This window comes from Xenopus laevis, chromosome 8L, assembly GCF_017654675.1.
Source record: "Xenopus laevis strain J_2021 chromosome 8L, Xenopus_laevis_v10.1, whole genome shotgun sequence".
Lineage (NCBI taxonomy): Eukaryota > Metazoa > Chordata > Amphibia > Anura > Pipidae > Xenopus > Xenopus laevis.
This window is the reverse complement of record NC_054385.1, coordinates 6,330,219-6,347,833: the sequence shown is the minus strand read 5'-3', so window position 1 is coordinate 6,347,833 and position 17,615 is coordinate 6,330,219. Positions and strand designations below refer to the sequence as shown.

The following is a 17,615-nucleotide window of genomic DNA, read 5'->3' as shown; positions in this document are numbered from 1 at the left end:
TTTCTACATCGGATGCTGGACCTGTTGGGCAGCAAAAGCTCATCCAGATCAAGTACCTGACACCCATAACGGGTGTATACCAGAAAGGTCGAGCACCCTAAATTCAACAAAATATTGACTGTTTATCCTTTGCCAACACAGAGCAAAGTTCAGTAATGGGCACACAGTGACCGATTTGTTGCCCTAATGCATTTTTGCAAAAAGTTGCACCTCCAGAATGCACTTGCGTCCAGGAATGCTCACCTTACCTAGTGCTCCCCAATGCAGGTGTGTATGTATGGGTGCTCCTCTGAACCCCAATAGCTTGTACGACATTCAGAACACAGGAGGCTAAATGCCAGGTTTCCAATCTGCCTCATGGCACTGAGTGCTGCTTGCACCGGATGCAAGTTCTCGTGTATGGGGGGGCAAGATATCCCCCCATTAGTTATTATCCAAAAACACAAACCATTTAGAGTCAACTTTGATATTAACGTGATACCGACCCCTATCATGTCCAGCTCCTTCCCAGTAAAGGCTCTTACAGGGTGCAATGGAGATCATGGACGGACAGACACCCAATAGAAACCCAATCCAATATCCATGCTACTTGACTGTTCTGCGTGCATTCCCCTCGGGGCACATGTGCACACACACACATACATGTAGGAATCACGGAGAGAACATGCCTTACCTTTCATTGTCCACGCTTCGGAAGCCAGGGATAATGTGGCGGAAGCTGCTGTTTCGGTCGAGTTTGGGTTGGCTTTTTGTCCGTTTGATGGAGCCTTTGAGCCGGCGACTGAGGAACCCCTGTAGGGATGGAGGTGGGGGGTGAGACAAGAAGACTGAAATGAAAGAAACCAATCCCCCCCCCCCCAAGTGCAAGACTAGGACTGAGCTAAGGGGGCTCTCCAGCCGCCTTCCTTCACAGCTGACGGGGAGCGATGTTCATTGTAGTCAGATCTGAGGATTCCATGGAGCATCTGCTCCCAAACCTCCGAGAGGCCAGCGAGTGACGCCAGCCCGAGACTTGCCTAAGCCTCTGTTACCATGGCAACCACCCGCTCCCATATAAATGAAGTCTGAGAGTGACAAGGCTAGTGGCTTGCGACTCTCGCAGAGGTGAGACACACGCACTCTCATTGCCGTACCCCAAATCCCCCTATATTATATACATATTATCTCACAGTATCATCATCCTGCCATAGGGATATAATGGGGATAGTGGGAGACCAATCTGCTTTGCATTTGATATATACAGCCTTCTATTGTACAGCGCTGCAGAATATGTCGGTGCTTTACAAACATGCATTTGTTTCCTATCTAGACAAGTATGGATTGAATGGGTTTGAAAAAAAAAAAAAAGATTCCAGTGGGAGTTGCCATAGTGAGGGCCTGAGCTTAGTACCAACAGCACCATCTAGTGGCCATAAATAGGAAACCAGCAGGGTTGTCAGGTTGGCAGTTTTCCAGTCAAATTGGACTACTAATTTAAAGCCCAGGCGGGTTTTGAAAGTACAAACTAGCCAAGGTACTGATTTGGGCTATTCTTTGGGCCTTTGGCTGGTTTGTACTTTGGAAACCAGCCAAAGTTTTTTCTTGCCCTAATGTGAAAAGCCTGCGTCTCCCAATGCATGTTGGGTAATGTCGTTTTTGTTTAACAATTTGCCAAGTTCAATGTAAGACCACAATACCCAGCATGCAATGGGAGTTGCCAGATTTTGGGCCCTGTACTCCATTCTCCCATCGCTCTTTAAGCATTCACGTATTTTCTGGTGACTTTCCTCAATTTCAGACAATTTTCGGGCAAAAATCTGCAGGCCACCTACAAAGGTTGAACTGTTTACCAATATATATTGAAATTGTATATGTATTAGGGCCTTATGGGACCCCTATACCTCCTGCCCCCCCCCCATCTGTCCAATATATAATTGTGTATTTTTTTAGATTTTTTTCACTGCACATATTGTGCTATTTTTGGGCTACTTTTGAAGTGCCTCTTTGCTACTTTTGGGCTGGTCGTGTGGCTGACTTTGGCTGGCTTTTGAAAATTACACCTGGAAACCAGTCACCACCAAGATATAAGATTTGTGCGCCCATAGATACTGAACCCAACATGCACCTTCCTTCTCTACGGCTGAACTATAGTATATATAATGCATATTCTAAGCATTTAACAGGCAGGTAGTAAACTGCAGAACTAGAGGCCGGTGGCCCCCGGAGGTTTAAGACAATGCAATTTATACTCAATGGTGAATGTGTTGATTATTCAACTCTGAGAACAGTTTGCAAGAATCCAATTATTAAGAAAATTAATACAAAGAGCAGCCTTGTAACTGCAACTGCGGTATTTGTACAGCCATGGAATGGCTGTACAAAGAAATATACAGAGAAGGAATGTTCTGGGCACACAATAAGCTATACCCTCATACTGTACTGTCTAAGGGAATCAATATGGCACCTCCCTCCTCCCATATGTATAAATACAAATATACAGAGAAGGAATGTTCTGGGCACACAATAAGCTATACCCTCATACCGTACTGTCTAAGGGAATCAATATGTCACCTCCTCCTCCCATATGTATAAATACAAATATACAGAGAAGGAATGTTCTGGGCACACAATAAGCTATACCCTCATACTGTACTGTCTAAGGGAATCAATATGGCACCTCCCTCCTCCCATATGTATAAATACAAATATACAGAGAAGGAATGTTCTGGGCACACAATAAGCTATACCCTCATACTGTACTGTCTAAGGGAATCAATATGTCACCTCCTCCTCCCATATGTATAAATACAAATATACAGAGAAGGAATGTTCTGGGCACACAATAAGCTATACCCTCATACTGTACTGTTTAAGGGAATCAATATGGCACCTCCCTCCTCCCATATGTATAAATACAAATATACAGAGAAGGAATGTTCTGGGCACACAATAAGCTATACCCTCATACTGTACTGTCTAAGGGAATCAATATGGCACCTCCTCCCATATGTATAAATACAAATATACAGAGAAGGAATGTTCTGGGCACACAATAAGCTATACCCTCATACTGTACTGTCTAAGGGAATCTATATGGCACCTCCCATATATATAAATACAAATATACAAAGACTGAATGCTACCTATTATATCCTTAACTAAACTTGCATTTTAAGTTAAAATATACATCCTGTTATTAAGTTAAATATATCTGTTCCCTCAGTGTATAAAAGAAAGTCAGTTTCTATCAGTGCCGTACAGTAATTAAAGACACAGTGAATATTCGGATGATAAAATGTAGAAGGGACCGTTGGCACATGAGATAATAATTACTCATTATGTTTGATACTTTTACAGTCGACAAATTGGTTCTAATAATCTGCCGGAATTAAGCTCGGCGCCCGGGAGATGTATTTATATCAGTGGGGGGAAAACAAACAGACGCGGGACGGGGAAACATAACGGCGGCTGTATTTCACGCGGAGCCATTAATATCTGCTTTTCTTTGCTATTAATGTTCTGTGTGATGTGAGCATTAAATTTCATACCCCTTTAAGTGCTTCGATTAAACGCTCGTGTTTTGCGCTCTGCGTTTTATATGTGGATCAGCGGAATGTTCTATGATTTGTATGCGAACTAGGGGGCGCTACTGAGCCAGTGCCTGTTGTTATCCCACAGTAACCTGGCCTGTCCTATATGCAAGGAAAACTGTCATTCACTGAAAAGGGGTGGGACACCAGTGCCCCTACAAATAGGGGGCTCACCATGCCCAGAACTTTTGGACTCAAGTCAGACCCCAACAGTGATCGGAATGAAAGTTCTGCAGCAGGAGATACGACCCGCAGTCTCCCCGATGAGCTCTCAGCACGGCCATTGCCTTAAATCTCTCCAAATGTGATTCAGAAATCAATAGCATTGAGCAGCTATTCAGCCTGATATATCAGCGCCGGCCACTCGTCTCCTCTCTCACGTCCCGGCACTTAAGTGTCCACTTGTCTCGCTACTAAAACACCTACTTAACTTCTGGGTTCAACTGGACCCCTTTACAGAGGAGTCCCAGCAAGACCCTCACTGAATAAAATTAATCTTTAAATGTACGCTTCACCTTTAAGTAAACTTTGGCCATTTAAGTAGAATGGCCAATTCTAAGCAACTTTTCAATTGGTCTTAATTATTAATTTTTTGTATAGTTTTTTAATTATTTGCTTTCTTCTTCTGACTCTTTCCAGCTTTCAAATGGGGTCACTGACCCCACCTAAAAAGTAAATGCTCTATAAGGTTACAACTTTATTCTTATTGCTACTTATTATTAATCATCTTTCTATTCAGGCCTCTCCTATTTATATTCCAGTCTCTTATTCAAATCAGTGCATGGTTGCTAGGGGAATTTGGACCCTAGCAACCAGGTTGCTGAAATTGCAACCCGCAGAGCTGCTGATTAAAAAGCTAAATAACTGAAAAACCACAAATAATAAAAATTGTCTCATTATATCACTCTCTACATCATACTAAAAAATGAATCAAAGGTGAACAACCCCTTTAGGGTCAGGGCACTCGCTCAGATTCGGGATATTTGTCGCCCTGCGACAAATCTCCTCTTCTTCGGGGCGACTAATCTCGCCGAACTGCCTCCCGTCGGCTAGAATGTAAATCGTCGGCGCAATGGCACCTGGAGCGATTCATTTTCTGTAGTCGTCCGAAGGCGACTTCGGAAAACGAAGTGCTCCAAGTGCCATTGCGCCGACGATTTACATTCTAGCCGACGGGAGGCAGTTTGGCGAGATTAGTCGCCCCGAAGAAGAGGAGATTTGTCGCAGGGCGACAAATATCCCGAATCTGAGCGAGTGCCCTGACCCTAAAGGGGTTGTTTACCTTTGATTCAACTTTTAGTATGATGTAGAGAGTGATATTATGAGACAATTGGTTTTCATTTTTTATTATTTGTGGTTTTTGACTTATTTAGCTTTTTATTCAGCAGCTCTCCAGTCTGCAGTTTCTGCAATCTGGTAGCTAGGGTCCAAATTCCCCTAGCAACCATGCATTGATTTGAATAAGAGCCTGGAATATGAATAGGAGAGGCCTGAATAGAAAGATGAATAATAAAAAGTAGCAATAAATATGTAGCCTTACAGAGCAATTTTTTTTTAGATGAGGTCAGTGACCCCCATTTAAAAGCTGGAAAGAGTCAGAAGAAGAAGAGGACAAATAATTAAAAAGAACAATAATTATAGAAAATAAAATAATGAAGACCAAATGAAAAGTTACTTAGAATGAGCCATTCTATAATATACTGAAAGTTAACTTAAAGGTGAACAACCCTTTTAAGTTAGAATATAGCGATGATTTTAATAATCTTGTCTTTACTTCAAAGCAATTGCCCCTGCTATGGAGAGGACCATTTACAGCCCCGTACAACTGGTTTTGCCCCACTAACATCAGGTTAAGACTTCTGGGAATCTAAGCCCATTTCGGTTAAGAAGGTAGAACACAATAGGAGGGCTATGGGTGGGGATACTCATCACTGCAGCCAGACAGCTTGAGACAATGGCAACCCAGGCCAATCAGAGGCAAAAAAAAGGGGTAGATAATTATCCATTCATCCCTTAAAAGCAACTGTCATCTGATTTCTTTCCCAGAAAGCTATATAGTCAACATATACCCCCCAAGGGCCGTATAAAGTATAATAAAGTCAGATGACCAATGACATCACTAAGCACCAATTATAACTAATGACATATATGATATCATTTACATGATGGTTTATTATATAAATACACTGTATATTTGACAGCACATTGTAGGTGTTGAGGTTGTAAAGCAGCTCCAGTTGCCTGAAGACTTCTGTCTGACAGCCGCCAGTGAGGGGGGGGGAGCCTAACTGTCAGTTGTCCTTGTCCAGTATGGATCAGCCTGTCACTGTCATTAATTCACCCCATAAGGAACATTTGCTGGTTCTAGTACAACATTATAATGCAATGGAAACTGCTTTCTGCCTGCGCTGAATAATTGACAAGATACTTGTCGGCTACAGGCAGTAAATTGAGTTTTTTCCCCTTTCTTTGGCTGATTTCATGGCAGTTACATACCGAGAAGGCGGGGGGGGGGGGGCGGGGACGATGATTACAGACCCTGTAATGAAATGGGACTTATGTGCCAAAATGTGCAATAACACTTACATAGTAGCTGAGCTTGAAAAAAAGACTATGCAGTTGATTCAGAACCAATGAAGCAACGTGTGTGTGTGCTGAGGCTTCTGGGAAATGTAGTTAAAGCAAAAGTTTAATAAAAAAAAAATATATATATATATATATATATATATATTGCACTGTTGGCTTTGTAGACGACTGCTGATTTGGGCTGAGCGCTGGCATTATCTCAGCCTGATTCAATCGGTGTCACAACTGATAAAAGGTAAAGCGCAGAAATCAAATCTTACACTGTCAAAGTCGCATCTTTTGTCTGCGTTATTTCTCCGGCTCTGCCAGGACAGGGGGTGCCAGTGCCGTTCCCTTCGTTCCCTATTCCCGGCACGTTTCTCTCTCTGAAAAATGGGCACATTGCAAAATGGAGGCAAATTCAGGGTCGTCAAGACATTTGCACCCCAGTTTGGGGCAAGTAACCTTTGGCACTGAGTGAAAGAGACAATGTCACTGGTCAATGACCCCCCAATGATTTACAAGAGGGTATTTGAAATTATTACATTTACTGACCAAGGCCAGGATAGAATAAAAAAAAAAACACTGCTGCACTGTGGGTTCTCCCTACTGAGCTGAGGGTACACACATTAAACGACAAATTTGACATAGACGGCACTTCTGGGCAAGATTTATTGTAGCAGGTTGCGAGACAGAAGAGGCCTAACGTGTTTCGGTTAAGATCCCTTAATCATAGGCCTAGGAGCCATCATTGAACATAAAGCTCACCCTCTAGCCATTGGATGCAACACGTCTGTTGCCTAGCAACACTGCATTTCCCAACTGCAGAACGACTTACAATGGGGATCAGATACTGATACCATTACAGAATGAAGAAGTTAATGAATCAGCTAGCTTGTGCTACACTGTATCAGGAGTCAGAACCAGCAGCACAGGGAATATAAACAAACAGCCAGACAGAGAGAGCCAACAGCAACCACAGTTACACAGAACTATAAACCCAGTGAGAACAAGGAATGAATGGATATTGGGAAGTTGTATCAGGAGTCAGAAGCAGCAGTGCAGAGAAGAGAAAGGGACAGACACAATGACAGTTACACAGAACTATAAACCCAGTGAGAATGAGGAATGAATGGATATTGGGAAGTTGTATCAGGAGTCAGAGGCAGCAGTGCAGAGAAAGGGACAGACACAATGACAGTTACACAGAACTATAAACCCAGTGAGAATGAGGAATGAATGGATATTAGGAAGTTGTTTCAAATTGTATTTTCATTTATTAGGCAAAAAAAATGTTTTTTGGTGAAGTTTCCCTTTATTCCTGCTTGTGCGGCTTATCTGACTGCCACCTAAACATCAGTTTATAAGTCTTGTATGAGTGCTGGGGGTGAGGGACTTGTTCTTTGCTGTTCCAGCGACTTTACGAATCTGCTGAATTCTGTAATTATTCTGAGTCTGAACATTCGCAGTTATACATCTGTCACTCGCATCAAGGCACGAAACGCTCAGTTCAGTAAAAAAAATACAGCTGTAACATGTAATTTTCTATCACTGTATAATTTGCTCAGGAATTTGCGTCACAGGACAGAATACCGGGATTTATTCCCCACATGGGAAGTGTTAAAGAGACATATCCACTGTGTGTACTGGTGTACTGTGTATATATATATATATACATATATATATATATATACCCCACTGATTACCCTTAAATTCCTTTTGTATTTATACATATGGGAGGAGGGAGGTGCCATATTGATTCCCTTAGACAGTACAGTATGAGGGTATAGCTTATTGTGTGCCCAGAACATTCCTTCTCTGTATATTTGTATTTATACATATGGGAGGAGGTGCCATATTGTTTCCCTTAGACAGTACAGTATGACGGTATAGCTTATTGTGTGCCCAGAACATTCCTTCTCTGTATATTTGTATTTATACATATGGGAGGAGGAGGTGCCATATTGATTCCCTTAGACAGTACAGTATGAGGGTATAGCTTATTATGTGCCCAGAACATTCCTTCTCTGTATATTTGTATTTATACATATGGGAGGAGGAGGTGCCATATTGATTCCCTTAGACAGTACAGTATGAGGGTATAGCTTATTGTGTGCCCAGAACATTCCTTCTCTGTATATTTGTATTATACATGGATCATATATATATATATATATATATATATATATATATATATATATATATATATATATATATATATATATATATATATATATTGAATAAAGTACCCCCTTTTGTAAAATATAAGGATATTATAAGTTACAGAGGAGTTTCATGACCATATAAAAACACGAGGCCGAAGGCCGAGTGTTTCTATACAGGTCATGGAACTCGGAGGTAACTTCTAATATCCTCATATTTTACAACTGGGGGTACTTTATTTATTATAATACACAAGTTTCAGTGAGTCATGTGACAGAAATGACATCACTACTCACCGTTTATAACTGATGACATCAGAACTCACCGTTTATAAGGATATAATTTACAGGATATTCATGGCTTTTGTGTATTATATATATATATATATATGTATGTGTGTGTGTGTGTGTGTATTTTTCTTGATTTTCTTTGTAGTGTGAGACAGTTAAGGAACCCAGAACATTCCTTCTCTGTGTATTTATTTTTCATTATTGCTGCTTGTTTATTTGACCATTAATTAATGAGCCATAAACACTTGAAGTCGCATTTCTCACATCTTTCACAGATCCCCACAAGGTCCCACCAATCAGCCAGTGGAGATGGCGCTTTCCTGACCTCTCCTTATTAGTCGGTGTGTGGGGGTCACATGAAGCATCGGCCGGTTATTTCACAGGGAAGCAGTAAATAACAATTATGATTAAAGAAGAAAGAAAAGAATCTCTGGGCTCCTTGAGAGCCAACAAACAAATTGCCGGTGTCAACAAACACAGAGTCTCCCCATTGTGCTCCCCCCTGGTTCATTAGATATTGGTACATTCACTGCATAGATTTAAAGGCACAGGGCATAATAATAATAGAGTTTTTCTAATATTGCTTGTATAACTTTAGGCTGTAAGGTATAAGTGCAGAGCATATCTCTTCTCTCTGTGTGTGTATATATATATACACACACACACACACTGTGTATGATCCATTAGAGTTATGAACACCCTATTAATGATTAATACAAGTGCAGCCAATGAAGGTGTCTGAGAATGATTCCAATTCAGCACCCTGGACAGCAGATATCAGTAGATGGATTTCTTTACACTGACACTATACAGGGATGGGTTATGTTCTCTGCTATTCATATTCATATTCCCTTATTCTCTTATTCAAATCAGTGCATGGTTGCTATGACAATTGGGAGCCTAGCAACCAGATAGCTGAAATTGCAAACTGCTGAATAAAAAGCTAAATAACTCAAAATACACAAATAATAAAAAAAGAAAACCAATTGCAAATTGTCTCAGAATATTACTCTCTGCATAATACTGACCGTTCATTTAAAGGTGAACAGCCCTTTAAACAACAGGCAAATAAAGCTTGCCATGGGATGTCTACCCAGTTTAGCCACCCATATGCTGGGTTACATTGGGCTGACACACTGGATGAAATTGATTTGATTAAACCTGAATTAAAGATGGATGTGGCAGGTTCATTATTAAACCAACGTTAATCAATTGTTGCCCAACTTTCTGTTATTTTTTTTATCCAACGTTAATCAATTGCTGCCCGACTGTCAGTTTTTATTATTCCCATAAACCAAGTTTCCTGCCAGAGAATTCAGAGCTGTGGCCCCTTCAAAAGTAACTAAGACAAGGCAGCCAGTCCTGTCCGGTTATTTACAGGTTAAAGATTGGATAAGACAACTTCTCCCAGCACAGGGGTGGCTGAATAGTACCATGGAGAAAATGGCAGCAGGGTAAGGAAGGGGTTAAACGCTTTACTATAGGAGCTGAGTTACAGGAGACTGTATTGTCCATAGCAAGACATTTGGCTGGGTTTATGCAGCATAGGTATTCCCTGTACTAAGCACAATTCAGCAGGAACAGTCCCCTAAGTTTGCTCATAGTCTGTACAGAGAGATCCCATAAAACTATGGCAGCATAGGTATTCCCTGTACTAAGCACAATTCAGCAGGAACAGTCCCTAAGTTTGGTCATAATCTGTACAGAGAGATCCCATAAAACTATGGCAGCATAGGTATTCCTCTGTACTAAGCACAATTCAGCAGGAACGGTCCCTAAGTTTGCTCATAGTCTGTACAGAGAGATCCCATAAAACTATGGCAGTATAGGTATTCCCTGTACTAAGCACAATTCAGCAGGAACAGCCTCCTAAGTTTGCTCATAGTCTGTACAGAGAGATCCCATAAAACTATGGCAGCATAGGTATTCCCTGTACTAAGCACAATTCAGCAGGAACAGTCCTCTAAGTTTGCTCATAGTCTGTACAGAGAGATCCCATAAAACTATGGCAGCATAGGTATTCCCCTGTACTAAGCAAAATTCAGCAGGAACAGTCCCTAAGTTTGCTCATAGTCTGTACAGAGAGATCCCATAAAACTATGGCAGTATAGGTATTCCCTGTACTAAGCACAATTCAGCAGGAACAGCCTCCTAAGTTTGCTCATAGTCTGTACAGAGAGATCCTATACAACTATGGCAGCATAGGTATTCCCCTGTACTAAGCACAATTCAGCAGGAACAGCCTCCTAAGTAGGGATGTAGCGAACGGCGGAAAAAATGTTCACGAACATGCGTCCAAAAATGCGAACGGTTCGCGAACGTCGCGAACCCCATAGACTTCAATGGGAAGGCGAATTTTAAAAGCTAGAAAAGACATTTCTGGCCAGAAAAATTATTTTAAAGTTGTTTAAAGGGTGCAACGACCTGGATAGTGGCATGCCAGAGGGGGATCAAGGGCAAAAATGTATCTAAAAAATACATTGTTGACACAGCGCTGCGTTTTGTGCTGTAAGGGCAGAAATCACACTACGTCACTCAGGTGATGTTTCTGGACACGGAATGTGAAAAAGCTCACACAGCTAGGTGGCACTTGGTTAAAGACTGGGCAAACAATGCCTGCAAGGGCAACGTATACAGTAGTGGATACGGAATATATTATTGCTGCTGTAAAAACATCACTCAGGTGATGTTTATGGACACGGAATTATTATTGTTATTTAGACAGAATGTGAAAAAGCTCACACAGCTAGGTGGCACTTGCATACCTCCCAACTGTCCCTCTTTTGACCACTCAACCCCTGTCCCTCTTTTGTACTGGAAAGTCCCTCTTTTCTCTGCACTGAACAGCCAGAAAAAAAACAGTTTCTAACTTAATTGGCTTTTGGCAGAGAGCTCAGAACAGCTAACAGGTGCAAATAAGATACTTTGTAACAATTTTGACTCTGGTTGGTGCTGGTAGTGGTGAACTACTAGGAGGAGCAGCACACCAGTCCCTCTTTTCTCTGAACTGAACAGCCAGAAAAAAACCAGTTTCTAACTTAATTAGCTTTTGGCAGAGAGCTCAGAACAGCTAACAGGTGCAAATAAGATACTTTGTAACAATTTTGACTCTGGTTGGTGCTGGTAGTGGTGAACTACTAGGAGGAGCAGCACACCAGTCCCACTCCCCAACACAGCTAGACTAATAGCACTGGGCTCTTATAGTAGCAAAGTAAAAAAAACAAAAAAGAAAATAAAAGCAGTCCTTACAAGGACTATTGGGTTACAGGCAGCAGTCAGCAGATGAGATCAGAAGCAGTGCCCACAGCAGCTACATACAGAGCACTGCAGTAGAAGGTAGATTACTAGTCAGCAAAGCTAACTAACCTAAACTCACTGTCCCTCAAATCCCTGCAGAGTTCTGTCCCTACAATACAGAGCAGTATCAAGTAGATTACTAGCCAGCAAAGTTACTATCAACTGTCCCTCAAATCACTAAACAGCTCTCTCCCTACACTAGCTCTTCCAAGCACAAACAGGCAGAATGAAAAAACGCTGCAGGGCTTCAGTTTATATATGGAAGGGGAGTGGTCCAGGGGGTGTGGGGGTGGTCCAGGAGGGAGAGCTTCCTGATTGGCTGCCATGTATCTGCTGGTCTGGGGTGAGAGGGCAAAAATAAGCGCCAGCTAAGGCGAACCCAAATTGGCGAACGTCGCGCGACGTTCGCGAACATTCGGCGGACGCGAACGGTCGATGTTCGCGCGAATTAGTTCGCGGGCGAACAGTCCGCGACATCCCTACTCCTAAGTTTGCTCATAGTCTGTACAGAGAGATCCCATAAAACTATGGCAGCATAGGTATTCTCCTGTACTAAGCACAATTCAGCAGGAACAGTCCCTAAGTTTGCTCATAGTCTGTACAGAGAGATCCCATAAAACTATGGCAGCATAGGTATTCCCTGTACTAAGCACAATTCAGCAGGAACAGTCCCCTAAGTTTGGTTATAGTCTGTACAGAGAGATCCCATAAAACTATGGCAGCATAAGTATTCCCCTGTACTAAGCACAATTCAGCAGATACAGTCCCCTAAGTTTGGTTATAGTCTGTACAGAGAGATCCCATAAAAATATGGCAGCATAGGTATTCCCCTGTACTAAGCACAATTCAGCAGGAACAGCCTCCTAAGTTTGCTCATAGTCTGTACAGAGAGATCCCATAAAACTATGACAGCATAGGTATTCCCCTGTACTAAGCACAATTCAGCAGGAACAGCCCCTAAGTTTGCTCATAGTCTGTACAGAGAGATCCCATAAAACTATGGCAGCATAGGTATTCCCTGTACTAAGCACAATTCAGCAGGAACAGCCTCCTTGTTTGGTTGCAGCCAGCTCAGAGAGAGCAAATATTTGGCGCAAGTTATTATTGCCGTATAATCAGGGCTTTGTGAAGATCTGCCCCGTCTCCTCTTCCCCCGCTCTTGTTCCTCCGGTTACACATTGTGGTTAAGTAGAGGATAATTACTGGGGACAGTTAGCCGGCACGGCACATGCTGTTTTATACATAGAAAACAAATGAGAATAGGTCCCCTAAGCGCACAGACTTGGCACAAGGAATTCTTTCCCGCTTTTTGTGGGAGTCTGGTGAGCAGTTTGGCAAGTGAGCGTGGCTATTTACTTTGGATGGAGTTTTTAAGTACAAATTATTTTCCCATTCATACAGTGTATTTAAATCCTGGGAGCTTTCGGGGAGTGCCGGAAGACGCACCCGCATTAATTCCTCCCCTTTCAAAGTCAATAGAAATATTTCCCAAAGTCACAGAATCCTGCTGCAAAAGTCACCGTCTCGTATTTACACCTCTCTGATTAATTACCGTTCCCGCACCTTCCGGTGAAATATTTATATACTGTGTATGGTAGCTTTGGGAAGTGTAGTTACATAGAAAAGTCCCAATTCTTCCTTTGATAAAGCAGCAGTCCTGTCCTGCTTTATGGCAGCTGAGATTCTAGCTATCTGTATAACAGAGCATTCTGTCCCAGTGGCTGCACAGATCCTATCTGATCCCCATTGTAAGCAGGAGTCCTGTCCTGCTTTATGGCAGCTGAGATTCTAGCTATCTGTATAACAGAACATTCTGTCCCAGTGGCTGCACAGATCCTATCTGATCCCCATTGTAAGCAGCAGTCCTGTCCTGCTTTATGGCAGCTGAGATTCTAGCTATCTGTATAACAGAACATTCTGTCCCAGTGGCTGCACAGATCCTATCTGATCCCCATTGTAAGCAGCAGTCCTGTCCTGCTTTATGGCAGCTGAGATTCTAGCTATCTGTATAACAGAACATTCTGTCCCAGTGGCTGCACAGATCCTATCTGATCCCCATTGTAAGCAACAGTCCTGTCCTGCTTTACGGCAGCTGAGATTTTAGCTATCTGTATAACAGAACATTCTGTCCCAGTGGCTGCACAGATCCTATCTGATCCCCTTTGCAAGCAACAGTCCTGTCCTGCTTTATGGCAGCTGAGATTTTAGCTATCTGTATAACAGAACATTCTCAGTAAAACGATTGAGTGGAGACTTTGACTCTTGGTTGCAGCCAAGTATCTCCAAACAAATGAGCAGGATGAGAGCAGATCAAGTATTCTGCAGCCTCCAAGCAAGGTAAGGTGAGGACAGCTGAGTTGGTTAGTCGGTGCTCTCTAAATAGAATTATAATGATACTTTTCCTTTAAAAGCCACAGAAACCACATGTTCAAGCTCCTGATGCTCCCATGGCCATAAGCGCCACTCGTTCCCAACTCTCCGACTTTATATGTTTTGTGCCGGATCATTGTTTATTGACTTCATTGTGGACAAAAAGAACATTGAGTTATTGCTTCAATATGGAGTTTAATATGAGGCGACGCTCTTACTCGCGTGACCGGTCATTGCTATTGGCGTTTTCAATGTTTCACCCAAAAGTATTGATATAACAGCGAGGCTTAATTCATCCACAACTTATGAATTACCAGCTCCAGCTTGTCTCACAAGGATTCCAGCTATTCACCCCTACAGTATCTTTCCAGCTTCATGTATGGGGGTAGAGCGTGGTCTACATTTATTATTTGGCTGGGGGGCATGTTAAACCATAGCCTGTACAGAGAGATAAAACTATGGCAGCATAGGTATTGCCTGTACCAAGCACAATTCTGCAGGAACAGTCCCCTAAGTTTGCTCATAGTCTGTACAGAGAGATCCCATAAAACTATGGCAGCATAGGTATTCCCCTGTACTAAGCACAATTCAGCAGGAACAGACCCCTAAGTTTGCTCATAGTCTGTACAGTGAGATCCCATAAAACTATGGCAGCATAGGTATTCCCTGTACTAAGCACAATTCAGCAGGAACAGCCCTCCTAAGTTTGCTCATAGTCTGTACAGAGAGATCCCATAAAACTATGGCAGCATAGGAATTCCCTGTACTAAGCACAATTCAGAAGGAACAGTCCCCTAAGTTTGCTCATAGTCTGTACAGAGAGACACCATAAAACTATGGCAGCATAGGTATTCCCTGTACTAAGCACAATTCAGAAGGAACAGTCCCTAAGTTTGCTCATAGTCTGTACAGAGAGATCCCATAAAACTATGGCAGAATAGGTATTCCCTGTACTAAGCACAATTCAGCAGGAACAGCTCCACCCTAATCAAAACTAATATAATGTGAAGCATTTTCTATTGGGCAATACATTCAGTAGGCAGTGCTGAACGGCACACAGAGATATGAGCTATCATTTAAATGAAATACGATATACAAAAAGTTGATGAAAGAAAAGGATTTAGAGATGAAATACTCTCATATAATAGCATAATAGGAGAGAATCTAATAAAGGAACAGATTTATATAGAAAATGCCGTTCCTGGCACAATAGGAGACGTATAATAGAAGAGAAACAGAGGTAAATGACTCTGCACTCACAATTACAATTAGGCATTATGTATTTAGCTGCAGAATACGTTTCATTTGGACCATTTTGTTGCTACTTTAGATATAATGTGAATTATAGGAGAAAATGGCAGACATTTCAGGAAAAACAGCACAAGCCCAAGAGGCTTCGGTGAATATTCTTATTTATACCCCCAGGCAGCTCTTGCTGTCAGTCCAGGAGGAAGAGTGTGGTTGTGCTTCCCAAGGCGTATATATACTGTATATATATGTTTATGCTTTATATTAACCACTGAAATCTGGTTTAATATCTTTCATTGAAAACTTTAATAACTATATTCTGCGCCAACCCAATTTTTCTGCACTCATATCTTCAAATCTTTATTATTCACATCTGTGTTTTTACCCCAGAATTTGCATTTGTTTTTTTATGAAAAAGATGATGATGCGCCTCCCCAAGGGTCCCCGGGGGCCACACCATATTGCCCCTGCTTAATGAATTCAATAATATGGGGGTTGATGGGAGGTTGACCTGGGGAAAAGAAGAGAAATAAGCTTTTTAACCCAGAAACAGGGTTGGAATTTGAATGCTGAAGCCAGGAAAGCGCTAGACAATTGAATTCCCAATAAATCCAGATCCCATTGATGATCAGATATGCTCTTATTATTTTTATATGACAACCGAGAGCCAGAGATCCCATTCTGCACAATGATTTGTTTAATCGCAGCCCAAGAGAAAAAGACAGGGGGGAATAAGTTCTAGATTAAAAAAGATATCCCCCCCCCCACACTGATGGAACTTATTGGGTCCCATATAAATGACACTTTTATATATTTTTCTACAGCGCCATAATGACTTGGCCTCTTGATATCTGCTGTAAATCAAATCTGCCCAGGAGGAAGGCTGCGATGGCAATTTCATGATCTGTACCCGAGCGGATGAATTTTTAGTGAAGCCAAGAAATTAGAGTATATTTAAATATATATATATATATATATACAGTATATACGCATATGATCTGGGTGTCTCCTCTCTGAGTTGCATCTTTAAAGAGATAAACGGCTCCCATTACCATGGGGTTTATGAAGGCCAGGGACTGTATTAGTTCAGGCAAGGGGAGCTCGTCCATTTATTATATTGTTATTTTGAAGATATGAATGTGAATATAAATATATGTAGATATTTCAACTCGTAACTCAGGGGAACATTCACATCTCAACCGATGAAGCCGAGCCATAAATAATATTTCTGCTGTGTCTACTTGGGCTCAGTCTCCCAACCATTAGATGTAGCGAGTCCTACAGGTTATGGTATTCAATAAAAGATCTGATGACGGTTGTCCTTGGCTGGGGCCCACTGGGAGAACTTCTGGTACCCTAGAAGAACAGTCTGACCTTGGCTAACCTAGAATCCTTAGCAGGTGTGTAAGAAGATGCTGATGCAGATGCTGGGAGGGTTGGGCATGACTGATAGGTAATTAAAATAGTCATATGCAAAACAAATCACATTCCTGTAGGGTTTGGAGATGAAGATGGGGCCTTATTTAATATTTAGGCAACTATAAGGAAAATGTGCATGTACCAATTGGGTAGTAGAGGTGGCTTAAGAGGTAGGAGTAAGGTAGGGTTCCCATCCATCAATATTTAAGAGGGACAGGCTCAATAAGGACCTTAGTCTGCAGGGAAATGGTCTCCATCTGCAGCTATTGGAATGTACCCTTCTATATGTCCCACTATTTTGGTTTAAGGGATCCACTTGATTGTCATAAGGAATTGTGGCTTCCCAAATTACTAAGATAGACGTGCCCTCCCCCCAAGAGAGTCCTAATTATTAATCCATTGGACAACTGAGCCTCTGGACAAAGACCTCTGGCAAAAAGTTCCCAAAGAAAAAAAAATGACCCGAAGGCGCATGGCCATACCTGTGATCCACCCCAGTTTTAATTCTTTGGGGGGCCTTTCTGTATCATGTATCAATGTAATGCTGGATATAGGCCTCTGCAACACTTCCCGTGCAGCAACGGAGTGAATTATAGGCATTCGGCCCCCACGTTGCAACCCTGTAACCCTTTGCATAAAGAAATATAAATGTTTGTGCAGTGCATAGATGATGATTAGTGGTTTGGCTCATGTA

General features: G+C 41.9%; 1 protein-coding gene across 8 annotated transcripts in view; it reads right to left on the bottom strand.

Annotated features, from left to right (window-relative positions):
- Positions 1-17,615, bottom strand: part of LOC108698203 (disabled homolog 2-interacting protein) — a 253,072-nt gene that overhangs the window by 122,479 nt on the left and 112,978 nt on the right. For all 8 annotated transcript variants that reach the window (XR_005963203.1, XM_041572372.1, XM_041572374.1 and 5 more), the window contains exon 3: positions 674-792. Coding sequence is in view for 7 of the 8 variants with exons in the window: in XM_041572372.1 (XP_041428306.1) it covers positions 674-792 (119 nt within the window). In the remaining variant the exon portion in view is untranslated. The remainder of the gene's footprint in view (positions 1-673; positions 793-17,615) is intronic.